We start from the raw sequence: 20,882 nt of genomic DNA, 5'->3' as shown, positions 1-20,882 counted from the left end.
CGTTATTCCGAGACGTCCATGTTTCACCGTCGGAGGTTTGGTTCTGACAGTAGAAGACAGATGCGGAGAAAAAGAGAGAGGGAAAGAGTAAAATAAAAAAAAAATGAAGATAAAAATAAGTTGAATACGGTGAAGTAAAACGAGTGGCGATAATTCATTCTTCCGAATTTGCCGAGTGCCAAACGGAGGCGGGGTTGGTAGATATCGTGTTAGTCATGTTACGGTCCAACTTCACGCGGGTTTAAATTTTTGACATGGTACGAAATTGGAGGTAAATTTTTTACACCCCACTCAATTTTCCTTCTTCCTCTTCTTCTTCTTCCTTTCCTCGTCGTCGTCGGGTAGACCTAACAGTACGTTGTCTAAACGAGGTGAAAATGAGAGGCAAGCAGAAATCTGGAAGAAGTTCGAAAGCAGGGAAGCGAAATTCAACAGCAAAGTCGGAGGTTAGTCGTCTCGCAGTGGATCCAACAACACAAGTTGCATGATCCACACAGTTGCGATTTGCAAGGCGGAACACGACACTTTTTTAGGTAATTTTGGTAATTGCGACCAAATTGTTTTCTGAGTGCAGTCTGACTTCTCGAAAGTGGAGGCGAAGGTCGACAACAAGGCGCCCAAATTCAATCCGGATATATACCTCAAATCACGGAACCTGCTGGCCGATGCTGCGCGACTAAAAATCATCGACAGAGAAAACTTGGAGCTGGTGCAACGACTGAACTTCGTTTACCGTTTGGGTGTTGGTGTTTAATCATCTGTCAGACACCCTGAACTACGAATTTCGCTGTACATTCTCAACCAAAAGTGGATCTCGTCGACGATATTGAATACTTTGTGATAAGATAAAAATCGGGAAAAATCAACCACAACAGAGGCGTCAAGAAAATTGAATTTGAATCATAATAATGCCCAAAAGTTATCAATAAATTGCTCAAACAACGAAATCGTTGATTTTTCTGAATGCACATGAATTTGCAAAAAAATTTCTCATTATTTTGAAATTTCCATTTTCGAAAAATTGAAATTTTGAAAAATGGAGGAAAAATTGTGAACTTCGGATACGTTTTTGTAAAACCGTTGCAAATTACAATTAAGAAATTTCCGGGGCATTGAACGAATAGTTTCTCAATTACAGCCTTTACAAATTTTCGAAAACAGAAATTTCGAAATACCGAGAAAATGCTTTGAAAATTCACGTGTATTCGAAAAAATTAACCGACTCATTTCACGTGACAAACAAAAAAAAAAAACATTCGCTAAAAATTCGTTGATCAAAGTTTTGCCTAAGCAATTTACTGATGACTCTTGGTCATTATTATTATTCTTATCGCCTTTATTGTGGTTGCTTTTCTTCCAACTTTTACCTTATCACAAAGTATTCAATATTATCGACGAGAATCGCTTTTGGTTGGAAATGTATAGTCAGGTACATCCTTAAATATAACGGTCGTGATTAACCGCAGGGTAAAACGGACTGTTCAGAGCCGACAATGAAACTGGGAAAGTCGATGGTGATAGAAAAAGCAGAAATGGACAACCGTAGGATAACGAGAGAGAACAAAGAATTCCTGCGCGGTATAGAATCGACGAAGGCTACCTACCCGACGGCGGAATTCCTCAGGGATTGGAAACGCATCGAGTTAAACATGGAGCACACCGCGAAGTGAGGGTGGATAAAGACCGCATTAATTTCCTCGGGCAATTTCCCGACTATAGAAATGTAAAGCGTGCCACGATTTTAGGTACCCGTTAATTTGGAAATGCCCCGGGAGCCTTGGGGCCAATCGAGCCCAAATTACGAGCGACCCGGTGCCCGAAGGGGCGGACGGGATGATCGCCCCCAAAAAACGTACCCGATGCTTTTTCGACCTGAGACTAAAAAAATCCGGGGATGACCTGGGCCGAATCGTCTTCGAACTCTACGATGATATCGTCCCGATAACTTGCGAGAATTTTGCCGCTTTATGCCGCGGTCACGAGGGACTTTCGTACAGGTAAAACTCCACCTCGTCTTACGAATTTTATGATCATGGATTGAGTAGAACTCTGGCAATTATCCACACAGCTCTCCGGTAATGATTTCATGAATTTTGGGAAGAATAAATTTGGACGTCCAACGGACGTTCCTTCCATCCTTTATTCATGTGCTCCTCGATTCCATCCACACGGAAGAATTACCTTCAACGGACGTGTCGTGAAAAAATATTTGAAACTATCGCTTGCAAATTTTGTTAATGTCCTAGACAAAAGGTCCAAGGCTTAGGCAATACAGACTAGACACTTAAGAACCACCAAACACGTAGATAGCGGATGAAATTCGCTGCTAAAGTGCCAAATTGCTGGGGCCTTGTTTGACGACCCCGCAAAATCCTTATGGAAAGTGACTCGCGCTCGAATTGGCTGGATTTCCAGCATGTTATAGTACATATATTCCCGATCAAAATTAATTCTCACGGACAACACAAGTCCCAAAAATTCGTAGCTTCCGAGATACAGACTTCGAAAAAAAGGTCTATTAGAGATCGACCATGGATATGGCCCTTTCATGGAGCTTTGGATCCTGTATTGACCTCCGTTAGATGGAGTGTGCCGTGTGGATCACCGTTTTAAATCCACTTTCAACTCGTACCGGGATCGTTGGGTTCTTTGATTGGGGTACATTCGGCAGGGGGACGCCGTTTCACCGAATAGTACCAGGTTACTGGTGCCAAGGGGGAGATGTGACGAAGTTCAACGGTACGGGAGGCGTCTCGATATACGGTGAAAAGTTCAGGGACGAAAATTTCACCCTCCGACACGCTGGTTCCGGGATTCTCTCGATGTGGAACAACGGGCCAGACAAGAACGACTCGAAGTTCAACATCAGCTTCAAATCCCTGCCGACGATGGACGGGAAGAGGGTTGTTTTCGGAAAAATAATTCGCGGCTTGACCAATATTTACAAGGTTTGATTTGGGAGTCTAACACTCGGCCGTGAGAAAAAGTTTGGAGGATATTATATCTGGGTAACGGTACGCGTTATTTTTAATATTATAGTATACTATTTCCACCCTAGATCGAGGAGTTGGGATGCAGTGCTGGTAAACCGATCAAAATAGCCATTGTATCAAACTGCGGGGTTTTATGCAACGGAAGTCGAAAAAATCCAGAGGGAATCTAACCAACTGATTTTGTCCAATCGACGGAATCGATGCGCAAGATGCTCATCTAGTATAATGTGAATTGAAACTTCAGTTTGTACGTATACTATTCCAATCGATGTACCCACATGGCTACAGATTCTAATCCAACATCAATTTTTGAATTGAATCATGTCGGGAGATTTTTTTAATTTACGCGCAATATTCCATGCATCAGGAATGAAAATACCGACATCCTCGAAAAAAGTCGGTAAGTATGCATGCGCAACGTGCATTCTACGGTATCGGCATAATCAGTTAGCGTATCGACGATTGTAAAAGCAGTCGGCATGCAATCTGCAATAGCGGTATAGTTGGCTGCCACACCAACATTTATACGAACAGTCGGTATTCGTCGCGAATTTCGTCCCTGTACCGTGGGCGCCGTTTGACGATGCCGCGCTTTTCCACAGAACCGAAAAGTATCAAGCGACGCGCAAAAGGCGCGGTTAAACTTGAAGAGTTCATTATTCGTATCAAAATTTAGAAAGCAGCTGAAAAATCATACACTGAGAGTCCTTTACTTTTTGATATTACATACCATTTGCGAAATCGTCGCGCATAAGCAGCGTCCAATTCTCGCGATTAATCTACACGCAAAAAAACCTTAAAGCGCTAGGACGTGTCGATAAATTCTCTAGAAACCCAATCCGCATCTGCGTCTTTACAAATTCGACGCAATGCGATGCGGATTGTTGTTCTGAGATGCGAATCAAGTCCGGGAGGGGGGTTGGGGTGAAAAAAAGGCATGCATTATTGCGTGGCGTGACGGTCGGCGGTCCTCTTCGACGCGACGTCTTCGAGCTCAGCATCTCTTCCCATCCAGCGTACCACGGAACGCGAAAGATGGTCCAGAGATGCGTTTCGCCCATTCAGACGATCACAGAGATCGATTGAATAAAATAATGACGAATGACGACTGAATAATTGAACTAGATAACGACTGAGAAATCGTTTCAGTGGCAAAGGCATGCGGAATTGAGCCTCGTTAAAATTTGAAAGCTTACAGATGGTCCGGAAACTCTTATACCGAGTCGTTCGTGTGTTTTAAAAGGAAAATCACTGTGATCGTTTGACGCTGTGGATTGCAAAAGTTAGTAACACCGCGATACGTCGCGACCTTCCTACCCTCGCCTTAATCCCAACGAAACCACCCAACGGAAATGTTGCGAAGAGAGACACTCGCACACACATGCGTAAACACCGCGGCGAGTCCCAAAACGACCACCTCTACCTACCCGGTTACCTATATTCGATCTAAGCGATTCCCCATTCTTTCCAACACACATCATTCTTCCTCATTTGCGCCGTGGTCACTCTGACTTACTTTTGCGTAGTTTACCTGTGGGGAGCAAAATGTTTTTGTACCTTAGTCTGCCGGCCTTCGGAGAAACCCTGGTATTCTAACGTAGGTATTATTTTACCGATTGCCGGCGGACTACCGGTACATCAACCTTTTGTAAAATGAATTATGAACATCCTGTACGCTAATCGGCATTTCTCTAAACGAGCTAAACCTGCAGTTGATTGATACTTGCTGGCCTTTGAAAAATTGAAAATGATTCGAGATGTGACATGCAGTTTGATTACGTTACGCTTTGCCAGACTTCGAAATTTCATCTATTGAACAATCATGTGAAAATGATTAAAAAACCTCAGGTGAATCCATCCCTTAAGCGACGTCATTGATAAATCTCAACGTAGATCATTATATCAGTTATAGTTAAACGCAATTCGTTCTCGCGAATGCCGAGTAAGCGATGGTTACCTGTCGCGATCCTCATTCCACTTTCGGCAACGTGCAAAATATCTAACTTCATCTAAGCTATGGGAAAATTAATGGCAAAAAATGACTCGATTGAAAGTCAAGCATCGTTGCGATTGCGAATGAGTCTATCTCTAGAGCTAAAAAATCAAAGATTCGTGTAACAATTGTTACCGCCACGCCACATGACAGAGAAGTCCCAGGGAAATACACCCGTAACCTAACTCATGCAAACTCACCAGCGTCGCCAAGTAATGGAGAAGTTACTCGGATGTCTCTGCTTAGCTCTGGAAAAAAAGAAGAAACGAAACTCGAGTTATTTTACCAAACTGGATAATTCGTTCTCAAAATAATTATCACTTTTCTCAGCTTTCGTATCTATTCACCGCATCTTACGCGTGGACCAAATTTCGCTTTTAAATGTGCCACCTTGAATTATCAAAAAATTATATTAAAATAAGTATTCATACCTGCTCCGGGATGCTCCACACTTTCCATGTAGTAGTTCTCCTAGCATCTCACGATGGATGAACGGTAAAGCGACGCACTTTTTACACTGGAATGAGGATATAACAGGATCTTACTTACACGATCACTTAGATCAGATTTTACGTCACTACAAACTGTCTGGGTAAAACTAATTTTTTTTTTTACAAGATTTCAATGACTTTTACGTATTAATAAGTAAACTGCAAAAATTAAGAATAGAAAGCAATTCAAATAAGCACAAGTATTGAATAAATGTACAAAATCGGTGAACATTTTAAATCATTTACGATCGAAAGCAATATTATAATTACAAATAATGCCATTACTTACCTGTCACTTTTATTTAGTACAGTGGAGGATCTATTTTTCACTTTGGTCTGAGAAATCGATTCATCGGGTTACTTCATTCGGATCATTGCCAAATGCAGTCCAATAGTAGTGCAATGTAGCCCGTCCCTATAAACAGGTAATAGATAACATTATAATGGTGTTACCAAAACACCAATTTCTTGAAGAAAAAGTTATAGCGTTATTGTATAATAAATAATGATTCCAAACGTATACCTGTTTCTTATTTTTTCACAACCTTATAAAAATTTATCACAATTATTGAAAAACGTAGTAGTCATGAGGCGTAGACAACAATCAACGATTTACATTCATTCAAAATGTCGAAATAATTGTTAACGCTGTTCAACAATGCATCAACATTTGCTGCATGGTAATTAAGGATGACGAAATGAAAGATGACAGTACCGATCCCCAGGAAAAACATTGAAAAAAAAATAAAATTGCTGACTGGTGGGTAATTCCAAGCAATAATCGCAGTGATCAACACGAACTGAGGTTTGTTATTTGTTCCAAACAACAAAACACAATCGTGGCACAAACCATATAAAAACTCGAGACCCGAAACGAAGCGTCGATGTTTTGCAGGCTGAGTTCACTTCGGTATCTCGTTTTTTCTTTACGCCACACACCGTCGTTCGTGTATTATTTACCATGAGTTTGTTGCGAATACAGTAATCGAATTACGTGCATAGTTTAAAGAATGCCATTCGAATTTCGAACCATCAGCGAGCGTGTTTTCACTCCGGCCGTTCGGAAGCAAGTCTCGACAGGTCGAAAGAATCACTTGAACTGCGCGCAACACAACAAGATGTGTTTACGATCGTAAATTGCCGCTGCATGCAGCGTTAGGCGTATACATAAATTCTCCGACGACTTTCAACGAACTAGATTATGCGTACAAATGAACCTCGTCTTTTCCCAACAAAAACGCTAAACGTAAATGGATATCTAGCAATGTAGATTTCCAGGTGCAAAATGCTGTACAGATAGACAGAGAATGTTAGGTACTCACTCGATGAATTTGGGGAATCCATGGCCTTTCGCTTCAGGAAAACAAACAGCGTTGATATCGAGGAAACGTTGTTAGTATTACTACTGCTGTTAGTATTGCCGTGGCGTCCTTCGCTAATGAATATTATAGACTTACACACACTTTGGCGTCCCTATAATTCACTGTTCATCAGGGTAAAGAGCTGACAATTATCGTGGCACGAAACTTTCGACACACTCAACGCTACCACACTGAGACTACGGTCGCTCCGTCCCGAACTATTTACACCCAGCTTTGAGCTGAAAACAGGCGGGAATTCTTCGACTTTTACCCGGTTTCCTTATTTCTGTTAACTTTCACTAATCTGAACTTGAAATGAAGTCGAAATAGGCTTCAAATCGGTTTAAACGTCGATTTTCTTACGCTCTGATCTGTCTCCAACTGTGAGCGTCGACCAAACAATTGAGCATCGCGGAACTTTCTGGAAACTTTTGAATTCCGAAAGCGCGGTATCGATAGTCAGCCGCCATATTGAACGATTACTTCAGGTGATTGCGATTTAATTTTTTTCTTATCAACGTAAACATTTATAAAGCGATGTTCTTAGCACTGATTTTATGTTGCTACGCACGACCAAAACACCCGATGTATTCGACAGACTTAAGACGTATTGCCACCTGTAGCTGGGATTTAAATTTCGCTGCTACATAATTCATAATGATTCATGCAGCGGAGTGATAGGCACAAATGAAAATACAAGGAGCTAGGAGGATGATCGGAAGAGCGATCGCGTTGACGCGTCTAATTTCAGCTAAACGTGCAAAACAATCTGCCACCGGTTCACAGAATATTTACAGATCGATTTCAAGCCACGTTGTAACCAGCAATAAAGTTTCTTCAGGCCAAGAAATGACGGATCAAAACAATAATATTGGCTGCTCACAGTCAGGGCTCACTGTCATCGAGCAGCTAGGACATCTTTTCAAACTCAAGGAAATTCCAAACACCAGTAACTGGATTGTCGAGGTTAGCCTGTAGATTCTAAGTATGCTTCTACTCTGAATTCCAACGGTGTTAGCTTTTTGTTTCAGACAAAAATTCAGTCCCTCTGCAACGCGTACGTCGCTCTCTCAAAAAATGACAAAGAGACGTTCCTTCGCACTCTGGCATCCAAGTACGCTGTCGACCACGATGTTGTTCGGAAAATGGCTTTTAATTTGGCTTGCGACGAGGTACAGATCCTGAGTACGGCGGAAAAGTAATACACCCATAAATCCTAGAATTTGTTGAAAAAAAACCTCTTACACTTTTTGATACAGAAGAAGCAACTTGACGAAAGGCAGATGATCAATGGCGAGCGTACTCTAAAGAATGTTCTCACACCTAAGTATCACTGGCTCTTTTTACTCACTGGACGGCTCAAGCACGGAGTCAAATTCCTTGTCGATCTTCGCACAGATGTCTTGGTACTTATTACTATATTGGCAACTATCAATTTGCATGAGCTTGTTTAAAATTAGACCTGTAGACCTGTAGGGACCTGGGCATTGATTCACAGTATTATAGTTTTTCTTCGCAAAGGAACGTAATCCTAGTATAAGCCCTCCAAATTACTTTCAGAATCTTCTGTCTGAGCTGAAAGATCCGGATGAAACAATCGTGGCGCAACAGCTGAACATAACGCTGCATGATCTTCTTCTACAGTGGTTCTCTGTTGGATTTTTTGACCTAGAACGTGTGACCTGGCAAAGCTCGTGCGAGATGTTAGAGAAGGTAGAAGATCGCACTATAAACTCAAGTTCATTCATTTCTAGTTAATTATTGTACCTATTTCATCGCACTCAGGTTTCCAACTACGAAATGATTCATCCTATAAAAAATTGGACAGACCTGAAGCGGAGAGTCGGGCCTTACAGAAGATGTTACGTATTCACACACAGAGCAATGCCAAGAGAGCCTTTGGTTGTCCTGCATACTGCCCTTTGCGGCTCGATACCTAGTAAGTAAAACAGAACAAGCCAACGAGTTCATCTTGCCATTTGAATGTATCATTTGTGCCTAGGTAGTGTAAAGGAAGTCTTTCAAACCGAGGCTCAAACTGATGGAATGTACGGAAAGGCTGAATCCTCAGCTCCCGAAGACACATCCAAAATAAAAGCAGCTGTTTTTTATTCCATAGCTTCGACGCAGAGGGGCTTACAGGTGAGTTAATAAACCTGTGTAATATGGTGCCAGAGACGTTTGTTGAACTATTTATGAGAAAGACTTTCGCTTACAGGGCATTGAATTGGGTAATTATCTGATAAAAAATGTCGCTGCTAAGGTTTTGGAGGAATTTCCACTAATTGATCAGCTATCCAGCCTGTCCCCGATCCCAAATTACAGGATTTGGCTTTTAGAGAGGATTAAAAATGGTGAAACAAGATTTTTCGAAACTGTATCCTTCATTCCGAATTAGTTCAACTTGTACGAGGTCATAGAATGCTGATATTTTCTTTCAGATGTTGGCCAAACATTCACTAAAGAGGAGCGACAACTTATTGGAAGTCTTTTGTGCAGCACTGACATTCATACCGCGTTAAAGAAGGTATTGAGTAATTCATTATGGATCAATAACAAAGACATAGTCGAGGCTCTTAGAGTACCGTTATTGCGATCTTGTGCTAGCTATCTTTACAATGAAAAAAGGAGAAACTATGCTCTGAATAACGTTGGTAAGTTGATTTATTTGGGTTCAAACTTACACTTGTACAGTGATTTTAACATGTTTTATTAGTGTTTTGCAACAAAAATAGACAGACTTCTTTTCGTTGTCCAACAGCAAACTTTCACCTACGAAATGGGGCTGTTATGTGGCGGATAAATTGGCTCGCTGATCCCTCACCACGGGGGGCAGCAAATAGCTGTGGTATTATGGTGAACTACAGGTACTTAAATATTTATTTTAAAGTTAATAAATCAAGGCTCGAAGAACAGAGAAGAGATAAATTTTGTAAATAACTTGCTGTCATCTTTATGTGAATTAATTTTCGTGATCAGGTACTATTTGCACGAAACTGAAACTAATAGTAGAAACTATATCGAGAGGAATATAATTAAAGCCTCAGAGGATGTGATTAGACTAGCTGCGGAGTCCGAAACGTTGTTGCAAAAATCACGTTTGTGAAAATCTATGGACGCCGAGAATGATGGTGAAACTGACCGAATTGCAAACCATGTTTCCAATGGTTAGTAATCATAAACTCCGAGGTACTCCCAACGCGTTCTGGGGTTATGAGCTGTATCAAGAGAGGGAACAGTGCTTAACTTATAAAGGAGATATGGTGGAAGATTAAAACTGATATTCAGAAAGAAACTGACGGTCTATGAGTTTATTTTTTTTGATGAATAATGTATATACATGTAAATTTGTTTCAACATCCAGTGACAACATTTCTGTACATACTGGATGAAAAATTTTATTCTTTGCGATGAGATAAGGGGATAGATGACGTGACTGATGCATCGAAGATCAAACGATGATCTTGCAACGAATGCCTGTCTGCTGCTGGGTATACAATGTGTGAGCAGCTTCATCACATTGTTAATTCCTAGAAAATGAGACACACAATGTTATCACCAAATGAACAAAAAATTCCTTGACACGTATCATCAGATCTGTTTCAATTATCATATAAGTAATAATTGTCATCTTGGCACTCACCATAATCGCATTGACGATGTCGTTTTGATTATTTTTCAGAGCTTTGATGGCCTTCCCTCGGCTAACATTAGCTTGTGACATAACAAGGTCAACGTCCTTCTCCTCAACTCCCGTCTCATCCACTTCTTCCTCCTCGGATTCCTCTTGGATCGGTGCTACCACCTGATATTTGTCAAAAGTAAGTTAATAATGTGCAAACCGAATCATGTACAAGGAGATTTGTTACAAATGCCTGCATCTCAAATAGAATTGAATTTGTAAGTTATTACCGTTGTGCTGCCACCAGCTTCGGTTGCTGGGATGACTTCGGGTGCCTTGAATTTCTCTGCGGCAGCGACTTGGGCTTGTTGACTCAGATCTTCAATCTAAAATTACAAAAAAAATACTGGATTATTGGAATTGCACAGCTGGGTGAGTTAACTACAAGAAAAAGACTTGTATCGATCACGTTCAGTCTGCCAAGGTTATCGTCAAAGTATATTTCAGCAAATAAGCGAAACACTGTTGGTATCATCATTACGACCAATAACATCACAGGAGTCCAGTTTAATACTTCAATTTCAATTACCTTCGCTTCACCAAAGACAATATAGGTGTCGGATGCAGGATTCTTGTAGACGTCTGGTTTGTTTATGACGAAGAGAATATTTTTTGATTTTCGAATGGTCACCCTGTTGACACCTTGGACCTTGTTGGGAGGAAAATAAAATTATTAAATTAAACATACAGTGTCATTTCGAAAATTTTAAGAAGGGGCTCGAGCCTCAGACAACTCACTGGCTTAAGTCCAAGCTTGCTCATCAACTTTCTGGCCTTCTTTTCCCCGCGGCTTTGCTTGGCCTTCGAAACGGAGTCAATTGGCAAACCTGTTCCCGGCGTGCCAGGAAAACCACCTGCTTCAGCAACTCCAGCATCTTCCAACTCTGGAATCGTGTCGTCAGAGTCCGAGTCAGTTCCTGAACCAGCGGCTGCAGCTGCCGCCTCGACTTTGGTAGGTTCGGAGGACGCAGCCTTGTCCAATTCAGTTAATTCCGGCATAATTGCGGATCTGAGGTAAAAATTGACAAAGGGATAACATCGTTTCTGACATGAATTAATCAGTAAATCAACTGCATCGAAAAGTATTATCAACCGATCATCAGTCTGCCAAGAGTTTCATCACGGTATTGTTCATGACAATGTAATTGTTTGCGAAACCTTGATAGAATATCATCACGTGATCCAAGCGGCTAGAAGCCGGGGGGAAAAACTGCAAGATCGGATATCAAAGTGGGCAATCACTTTTCAGGTGAAGTTGGAGTAATACGAAACAGATCATGGCGGCTGATTTTCAAGCGCCTGAACAACTGCGAAAAAGGCGAAAATCTGATCGGAACGAACTGCCCGATAGAGTGACAAGGGACACGCGGTGAAAGGTGGACGCAAGACTGATTTCAATCCCGTAAACGCGGCAAGGGCCTCTACTTTTCGGTAATACCGGAATAATGTAACGGCGACGCTGCGACGTGCGCGATGCAGTTACACCGAACCGGATGAAAACTCGATTGTAATTACAATAATATACGATAATGCTACAAAGTACTCATGAAATATTATTATTCAGTTATCGCTTGTTAGATTTTCACACACTTCGGATCGGCACACTTTACGATGCCATTGTATCAATCGGATTTACCTCGGATGATACTTCCTGTACGAAACGGCACTACTTTGGTATCACAAACTAAGGCCGATTCACATCTCCGCCTTGTCGTTGCCGTGAATATAGGAACGCGTGTAGTACGGCATGTCAACGAACGGCAGCACCACTTTCGCTTTCAATGGTAGCTAACGCGGGGCGGGACGCAAATTTTTGAATTCAAAATTTACACCGACAGAACGGGCTCAATAATATAGTTATACTTATAACTTTATTCGAAGATTGATGTTTACAGGGCGATGTCAAGTTTAAGGAAAAATTTGGGCGAATTTCTACTCTTCAATGCGAACTCCCGCCACCTTCTATCATCGAGGAGTATAAGTATTCTACGGAAACATAAGGTTAAGACCAAATCATCTTCACAACGTCGTCCAGCAATTAAACCGGCCGTCGAGTCTAGCAGAGGTGATTTTACAAAAAGGGGACCTGACACCGTATCCGTGGCTCTGATCGGTGGTGGTACAACCCCAGCCTATACTGCGCTTCTTTTGAAACAGGCGCCAATTATAAAACGCGTGCACATTGCGGATACCATCGACAAAACGGCGTCTCTGATATTAGATGCAAGTCATGTCGATACCTCGACGAAAATAAGATACTTCAAGAGAAATAACATGATAGAGGCAATGCAAGAGGTAAATGTGAAATATGAGTTTATAAAAATCAAAGACGACACCAGCTGATCGCATGTCATTTCTTCGCAGGTGGATATAATCGCAATTATGGACGAAGAAGACTTTACGTTGGGAAAAGCAAGTTCGCACGGTCAATTCTTGGCGGGTTCGCAGCACGTGAAAGTTGTGGCCGAAAAAATGGTGCATTGCTGTCCCACTGCCTTGGTCGCAGTCTTCGCGCATCCTGTCACAGCAACTTTGCCTCTGATTTCCGAAATTTACAAGCGCGCCGGTTGCTGGGATCCAAATCGCATTGTCGGTTCTGTAGCCATTGACTCAATGCGAATTCAAGCCATGGCTGCAAATCTCTTCGATCTCAATCCAGCCTTCACTACGGTCCCAATTGTCGGCGGGGCTGACGCTTGCACCGTTGTTCCACTTTTGTCTCGAGCTAAGCCTGTCAATCAGTTTTCAAAAGTACAACTTTTGTCTGAAATTCATCATAGACTCGCTCTTTCTTCCATATGTCGTTATTGTCGATATTCTTCTATTTAGGAGCAGCAGAATTCGCTGATTCACACACTCAGGGCATCCGATAACGAGTTGGCGAGCATCGGAGAGTGCAGAGCCGGTCCGACGCTCTCGGCAGCAGCAGCCGCGACGAAATTTATAGTAACACTGGCCTGTGGTTACTGCGGTTTTAAAAACGCTGTTGCCAGTGCATTCGTTCGATCGAACGTGCTTCCGGTGTGCCGATATTTTGCCACAGAACTACAGTTCGGACCTGGAGGTGTGGAAAAAAGTTTCGGCCTCCCAAAGGTCTCGTCTGTCGAACTTGAACTAGTAGAACAAGCGATCCCTATCATCAATGCGAACGTCGACTTGGCGGTTAATTTCATACGCGCGAATAGCAAATTGAGGTCTAAGATGTAATCGACTTTGTCATTTCATATCGCGTGTGGGTCATTTAGTATTTTTTATGTGATGTAAAAAATATTTGCGGATTAATATACTCCGATACTATGAGCATTGCTTATCTGTACATAATTCAGTGCGATACGTAATAGCTACCAAAAATTTGTAGAATTAGACATTTTTGCTTATAGCAAATTTCAAAATCATTAATTCTTGGACGGGCAAGATTCTCGTGCGTGTTTTGTTTTTTAATTCTTTGCCTGCCTCTTAACCCTTTCAGTCATAGAAGCCTCTATAGTGGCAACCTTCGTTTTTTCATATTTCATGAAAAATCCTGAATTTTTTTTCATTTTCAAGTAGAAAAATACTCAAACTTTGAAATCATTAGGATTTTATGTGAATTCATAATTCTTTATAATTGTTATAAGTAAACATATGCAAACAAAAAAAATGTACTTTCATGAATGTAATTCATAAGTGGAAAAATTCGATAATAAACGTACACTAGAAACGCTTGAAACTAATCGGTTAATAAACAGAAATCTCGGAATGGCCATGAGAATTACAAAATATAATGCACAGTAGTAGTTCTCACCCTCCTTATGGATGCATACAGATAGTATTGGGGGCTGCACGTATTCTCGGTTTAAAATTGTACTGTCTCAAAATAAACAGTCATGTAAATTTCAGTCAAGAGCACTGTCTAAAACAATATTGATAGTTCGTCCCGTTTTCACCCCATTTTAAGGGTTGTTTTTAAGTTTTATTAAATTTTTTACATTAGTTTCGCATTCAGCGTCGAATAATACGTAGGAAACGTATAGTTGAACTTCCATGCCAAAAACAAAAAAAAAAACATGAATTGCGTGATTGAAAGGGTAAAAGACAACGCCACTTACGGATCCGTTGTTTAGCTACTTTTTTATCGCAGACGGTAGCGTGCGGATCGTTTCTCTGTGGTTTCTCAGAACAGTCGACTTTCTAGCTGCATTATTTATTCACCGGCAAACGGCAGCGCCGCGTGTTTCGATAAGATATCAAATGCGAATGTGATTCAGTCATTCGGTGCCGTACGGTAGTTGATTAATTTTAAAATCACGTTCGGGATGTCAAGTAACCGTGCGGCGGCGGTAAAAATGTCCCAAATATCGTGATGAATATTAATCCTGTCAGATTTGCGATGACGGTGAAATGATTATCAACGGACCGTTTAGCGTGTTGAAAAAAAATCATCTGAAAATAGGGAAACCTTCGTTGTTAATCCAGTTTCCAGTTAAATTTCCGGTAACCGTATTGAATCGGCGGCAACGGCGGGTGTCATTCATGTCATCATCGCCACCGTCGGCCCCCCGTGGTCATCGAGCTATAAATATAACATCAAGAGGCATTTAAATTTGGACGCGTCAAGTTTCGGTCTGCCCGTTGCCGGTGAAAACAGGCCGCAGCAACAGGAGCGGAGCGGCTGCCGGAGTTCTATTTTCATACCGCGCGCAATAAATCTTCTCGTAGCAACCGATTTAACGTGTCACCGTTAACTCGTTGCATTGATATTAACACCGCTGGTACGGGTTGCCGGTAAACAATACCGCCTTCAAGATGGGGATTCTCTTTTCCAGGTTTCGAGTGAGTAACAATATCATACGTCAACCTCGCATTATATTATACACGAAATTTTTAGGTTACACAAACTTGGACTGATCTCTTGATAATGCCCTAAAGAAATCTCCTATTTTTTCTCCAATCTGTTGTATTCTCCTGATCGTACAACACCCCCTTGGATTTCACGCTATTGTTACCCTGAAACAATAATTCTTCGTTCCCAGTATTGTGGGTATAACTGTTTATCCGGATTCAAGCATAAAAACATTGTAGCCAAACGGAATTTGAAAAGAAACAGCGTTACAGGCACCGTAGTTTGATCCGTGGTAGAAAGTTCTGTTGTTCTAATGGAATTTGATAATATAGCGTTTTCGAATTGGGTAATCACGTACAATGTGCTGGAATTGGTATTTTTTTTATCGTAGCACATTATTGTTAGTCAATTTATGCTTGGAAAGCATCGTCCTGCGACGCTGTTGTATTAGCATTGAATGTGGTCAGTAATTTTATTCCAAATTTATTCCTGGCTCATTTATATCGCAGGTCAAGTTTTACTTTTGAACTCTGTATATATAGATATATATATAAGAATTTTTGTCGCTTCGTTTCGTCGAATTCGTCACAAATGCACACTTTTTGTAATTCCAGAAAAAGAAGGCCACCTATGAGGTCCTGGAGGATCTTGAAACGGTAATCTTACCAAACATGAACATTAGCTTCTACAACAAGGAGTGTCGGAATGAAATTATTTTTAACGCAAATATAATTTATGCTAACAGAAAATTCAGGAAATTGAAGAATACAGACAAAATACCGAGCAGACGCACAAGAAGATTGTCGGCACGCTGATTATCTACAGTGTGGCTCTTTACATTATTGCGGCACTCGTGTTCTATTTCTACTTCTTCCCAGCCGCTCTCTATGATCAAATATTCTATATGATTCCACTACTCATCTTTCCAATATTGTATGTACATATTCATTTCTCATTTAATGCCACGTTGAAATTACTTTTATCCTTCCGATACGCAGAATTTGATAGTAAATTAATTAGCTTTACTGAGAAATTGGGACGAATTTAAAAATTTATCCTCTGTTGATATTTAACACACATTTTTCTGTGCTGCACAGGATATTATTTATAAAAAATTTAGTATCCTGGTACTACAAACGAAAAATATCTCGAAACCAGACCAAACTCACGAGTATGCAGCAGGAGAAAAAGAAAATTTTGGACGAAGTTGTCGAAACTGAAACTTATAAAAAAGCTAAGGAGATTCTTATGAAGTTTGCGCCTGATCAGCTGAGGATGACACCTGTAAGTGGCACTGTATTTTTCTTTTTACTCTATTTCATGTTTGACCTGCTTAACTTGACCACTGTTGCTTGAGTAAATAAAGCAAAGCAAATGTTACTTTATTATATGTAGTATATTTCACACCTAATCACTTGCAATTGACATAACTCAAATATAACTAATGATCGCGGCTTCTTTGTAGTGAACCACAAAACTTGATATAAATATACATTTGTTCCCCTTTATTATCAGCATTGTTCATACCACAATTTAATCTCTGTTCCTTTCACAGCTCTCGCCGCAGGTTTGTATTATGCCGCGAACACAACATTTATTTGGTAAATGAAATCAAGTAGCTTTCAATCCTTGGTATGTACTGCAATGAAAGATTTAAATTATTTTCAAGTATCAGTGTATACACTGATCAATTTTTCGTGAAGTATTCATCTGAATTGATAATTCAGTATTAACAAAATATCTCGCTTTAGTATTTAGCATGGATATATACAAGTTAAAAAGCCTTGCAATAAATATTTGAATTCGAGCAAATACCTCTAGTGTGGAATTTAAACGTTTTAGCCGACGCAAGCAAAAGCTTTGCTCCACAGTGAAAAGCCTCATAGGCCTAGCACACCTCAGGCAGCAACACCGTCGATGCCAAGTGGGGGGCGAACTGAACTAAGAAGACGACCGTTGGTTGTCGCCAATTTAGGACCAAACAAACAAATTGGTAGGCTGGTTAATCCTTCTCCAGTTCCTGTTGGCATGATGCCCCCGCATACTCCGCAATCAGTTAATATATATCCTGCTGGAACGGCTCCTAAGCAGTTTAACACCCCTGCCGCTACGCCTAGTTAGTATTCCAGATTTCGTTGATAATTTCTTTCTTTTTTCGTCTACTTTTCATACTTTTGTTATTTTATTCCTCTATTTTTCGCTGTGTGTGATTTTCTTTGCTTGGAAAAGCTTTGTCATGTAAATTCGGTTCTCTTTACCGCCCGATCTAATGCTGTATTGTGATACCGTAGGAGCGCCTTTACCACGTCCAATACTTCCTCAACAGAGAAGTTACCTAGATCGTTTGGTAGAGTACTTGGTTGGCGATGGACCGTCGAATCGCTACGCGTTGATATGCAGGCAGTGCGAATCGCACAATGGAATGGCACTCAAGGAGGAATTTGAGTATTTCGGTACTATTTTTTTTTTCATCTAGTTTAATTTTTCGACCACCCACTTCGTAATTTTTCCATTTATTGATGAAAAAACTGCAGGATTCAGGTGTTGTTACTGCAACTTTTGGAATCCCGCTAGAAAACAAAAACCCTCCGCACCAAGATTGGAGTACGATAATACCCCAGTGCCTCCAGCCATGCCAAGCCTCGACGTTACCCAAACGCCGTCACCAAAAATCACAGAACGAATATCAAACGTCTCAGACACTGGTGAGTTGTTTTACTATTATATTAGAGAAATATGAGCCTTGTGGTTACAAAAAAAACTTGCATGTGCCATGATCGCGTTATTTGTTACAACAGACCCTGGGTATTGATCTAGCGTAATCTAGTACGCAACAAATTTCAGTGTCATTTTTTTTTTTCGATGTCGTTTGAACAATGCTACTTATGGCAACTTGATAGAGCTATATTTGTATTTGGTTGCAGTGTATAAGTGTCCCGAGACCCAGCAACTGAAATCCCATCGTCAATCAATCCTTGAAAATTGCGAGTTACCAAATCCAACTAAACATCGACTATTCCTCTATAATAAACTGCATTCTGACTCATCAAGTATTTTTAGCAGCAACGGTACGAAGCATTGTCCAAGGCCTGCGTCACTTGCAAACTCGGAAAACAAGACTGAACAAAGAGGAAAATGCATTTATCAAGTTTTAAAAGATAATATCTTCAATTCTGATAATAATTATCCTCCTGACAAATCTTCAGATGCTGACAAACACTTTCATCAAGTTAATGACCAAAAAAATTATACCCAGGATATCGATTCCCAAAAAGTTTCTCACCGCAAAATCTTATCATTTAAAAATTCCAATCCCCATAGATTAAATGGTTACATGTATCCTTCAGCTTTGGTTGAAATATCCAAAACATTGCCTGACACTGCTCTCAGTAAACTTTTAACAGCTTCCGAAGACAGGATTTTGCATATGAGCTCAACTGACAGACAGTTCAGTGAAAAGGTCGACAATTTACATGTTCAAACTGAAATTTTGAGAAAAATTAATGAACAAAAAAGGAAATTGTATACATAGAACCAGATGCTGTGAGCAGTTACGATAAAACGATTCTTTTTCATTTTCTTAATCACTAATATAACGTGTATATGCAGTAAATTATAACAATGATCAACATTATCTAATCTGTACTTACGCATTTTTTAAAAACATTGATTCAATAAAATTTACGTGCGTCTTCAATTCGTTGAAGTTTGGCTGATCAGACGGGTTCATTATGCCCGTAAATACTTGAAGTAATTGTAGAAAAAATCAGTATAAATACGGACCGATATTTAGGTGCGTTTAAGCTGACTCATCCTATACGATGAACCTTGGAAGTGGTATCAGTTACAATCTGTATTGTCGTTTCAATGATATCAATTACTATAGAGCTCGTATTGTTTTCACGTTTATAAAGAGGTTTATAACACTTTGCATTACCTTATTTTTGGACTCTAGATACAATAAACATTGCTCCGAGGATATTGACGAAAAGTATTAAATTTTCAGACTCTGATATAGAAGTTGTTGAGAAGCCTGAAAGTATGGAAGACAGTACGGAGGAAAAGTCTGCCGACGAAAAAGAGGAAGGTAAGAACAAAATCTTTCCATCAGCATTGAAAATTAATTGAACGACATACATGAACATGTCTCTTCTGAAGTGTACCAATATTTTCTTACGAATCTGCGATAGAATTGGATATAAAAATTCGCAATTGTTCTGCCCCGTTATAGCACCAGCAGCTATTGAAACGTCTGAAGTTTCGGTGGCTGAAAAACCTTCGGATGATAATAAAGATGAGAAGGTAGAGAGTAAAGAAGTGGGTGTAGAAGATGACACGGATAAGATGGAGGTGGATGGATCCCCATAAGAATGATATAAAATTCTATTTGTTAACGAAAAGTTTTACGTAAATTTCTAATCTAGCAAATTACTAGTAAGACAGGAAGGTACGAAATACCGAAAGGTAACATCTCTGCCGCGTTATTGTATGGTATGACAATTTCGTTCGTTTTAACTCAGGTCCGTTAAAAGCGTTGACAAAAAACAATCCAATTTAATACTAAAGAGTGTTTAACGTCGTCACCTCGTTGCTAGGCACAGATTTGATCTTGAATAAACTTCCGTCAGGCTGCATTTCCCGAGTGTTGTCGTAGGCATGGTATAATTGTAAATAATTATCGCGTGCTTTATTATATTTTTATCTGAATATCGCGACAAAGACTTATATACCCATGCATATAATATCTTTGCCAAGGTTTTTTAATTAATTCATCGTGTTGTATTACACTATTGTAACAGTAGCTGTCCAAAAAGATTCCCAGGCAGTCTTACGAAATTATAAATATATATAGTTCCCTGTGATGTTATTATTCTATTAATATTTCTTGTTTTTATAGAATTGGCGCGATTATATTAATATTAACGATTGCTATTTGGTTCATTGTTAATGAGAAGATCTCGCAACTTGAAGTCTTATCTGAAATCTTTAATTTTAGGTAAATAATAACCGTTAGTCCTAGCACAACGTTGATTGTTTTACCTTCTCAAGCCTTCCACCACATTCCAGAAAACGAGGAAGAGCAACAAACTACAAACCAACTGAAATTTTACGATTGGTTCGCTCCAAATTTTCTAAGTTCAATTCGGATATGATCCAATCTGCGAGTATTACCTGTATTTACAGTGATGTATTTAATACTTCAATTAGTTTGTTTTTCTTATTATTTTCACTTTTAAATCGAAATAAGAATCCTTCCTCATTTACTGGGATGGCTATCTTTAAGGTAGATATATCTAAAAAGACTTATTTTCGCTATAGCTAATCTATAAATTTCTATTTATACAATAATTCAAAGATATTGTTATAAAACTTAGTTAAGGAATGTACTTTACATCGAAAATCGAAATAACTTATGTGTTTTGTACGCAATAAACAGAAAAAAAATAATTTTAAATCACCCAATTTCCGCATTGTTTTTTTTTTTTTTTTTATTTTTGCGGTGCAAATCCAGTCATTTTAAGTCTCACCGCGGCGCGAAA

The 20,882-nt window shown here is 39.9% G+C and overlaps 4 protein-coding genes across 10 annotated transcripts; 3 read left to right on the top strand and 1 right to left on the bottom strand.

Annotated features, from left to right (window-relative positions):
- The first annotated feature begins 7,369 nt into the window (after positions 1–7,369).
- On the top strand, positions 7,370–10,133 carry LOC124215235 (malonyl-CoA decarboxylase, mitochondrial). 3 transcript variants are annotated; one of them, XR_006882313.2, is made up of 10 exons: positions 7,370–7,804; positions 7,870–8,010; positions 8,098–8,244; positions 8,399–8,551; positions 8,624–8,777; positions 8,841–8,980; positions 9,057–9,192; positions 9,280–9,365; positions 9,600–9,705; positions 9,818–9,956. XR_006882313.2 is itself a non-coding variant. In XM_046618377.2 (10 exons), the coding sequence occupies exons 1-10, from the start codon at positions 7,526–7,528 to the stop codon at positions 9,942–9,944; spliced, it is 1,596 nt and encodes a 531-aa protein (XP_046474333.1). In that variant the 5' UTR covers positions 7,370–7,525; the 3' UTR covers positions 9,945–10,133. The 3 variants fall into 3 exon arrangements, 1 of the variants encoding a protein (XP_046474333.1); XR_006882312.2 differs by having other exon boundaries at positions 9,555–9,705; XM_046618377.2 differs by having other exon boundaries at positions 9,280–9,492; positions 9,818–10,133.
- A 1-nt stretch (position 10,134) lies between these two features.
- Positions 10,135–11,519, bottom strand: Nacalpha (nascent polypeptide associated complex protein alpha subunit). The gene is made up of 5 exons (XM_046618380.1): positions 11,259–11,519; positions 11,050–11,169; positions 10,751–10,846; positions 10,482–10,643; positions 10,135–10,368 (listed from the first exon to the last, which is right to left on the bottom strand). The coding sequence occupies exons 1-5, from the start codon at positions 11,517–11,519 to the stop codon at positions 10,354–10,356; spliced, it is 654 nt and encodes a 217-aa protein (XP_046474336.1). The 3' UTR covers positions 10,135–10,353.
- Positions 11,520–11,524: 5 nt separating this feature from the next.
- On the top strand, positions 11,525–14,348 carry LOC124215572 (malate dehydrogenase, mitochondrial). Of its 2 annotated transcripts, none has more exons than XM_069134414.1 (4): positions 11,525–12,027; positions 12,416–12,815; positions 12,885–13,271; positions 13,350–14,348. In XM_069134414.1, exons 1-4 carry the CDS (start codon positions 12,014–12,016, stop codon positions 13,725–13,727), a joined length of 1,179 nt encoding a protein of 392 aa, XP_068990515.1. In that variant the 5' UTR covers positions 11,525–12,013; the 3' UTR covers positions 13,728–14,348. The 2 variants fall into 2 exon arrangements, with proteins under 2 accessions (XP_068990515.1, XP_046475074.1); XM_046619118.2 differs by having other exon boundaries at positions 11,632–12,304.
- A 395-nt stretch (positions 14,349–14,743) lies between these two features.
- On the top strand, positions 14,744–20,798 carry Lnpk (zinc-ribbon metal-binding protein lunapark). Of its 4 annotated transcripts, XR_006882309.2 has the most exons (10): positions 14,744–15,332; positions 15,957–15,998; positions 16,088–16,275; positions 16,440–16,626; positions 16,898–16,909; positions 17,185–17,458; positions 17,634–17,795; positions 17,877–18,047; positions 18,267–19,258; positions 19,349–19,429. XR_006882309.2 is itself a non-coding variant. In XM_069134840.1 (9 exons), exons 1-9 carry the CDS (start codon positions 15,306–15,308, stop codon positions 19,708–19,710), a joined length of 1,281 nt encoding a protein of 426 aa, XP_068990941.1. In that variant the 5' UTR covers positions 14,760–15,305; the 3' UTR covers positions 19,711–20,798. The 4 variants fall into 4 exon arrangements, 1 of the variants encoding a protein (XP_068990941.1); XR_006882310.2 differs by lacking the exon at positions 16,898–16,909 and having other exon boundaries at positions 14,745–15,332; XM_069134840.1 differs by lacking the exons at positions 16,898–16,909; positions 18,267–19,258 and adding an exon at positions 19,574–20,798 and having other exon boundaries at positions 14,760–15,332; positions 16,440–16,638.
- The last annotated feature ends 84 nt before the right edge of the window (positions 20,799–20,882 follow it).

Source organism: Neodiprion pinetum, chromosome 3 (assembly GCF_021155775.2).
Source record: "Neodiprion pinetum isolate iyNeoPine1 chromosome 3, iyNeoPine1.2, whole genome shotgun sequence".
Lineage (NCBI taxonomy): Eukaryota > Metazoa > Arthropoda > Insecta > Hymenoptera > Diprionidae > Neodiprion > Neodiprion pinetum.
Note: the sequence above shows the minus strand (reverse complement) of the source record. Positions and strands in the feature narration are given on the sequence as shown.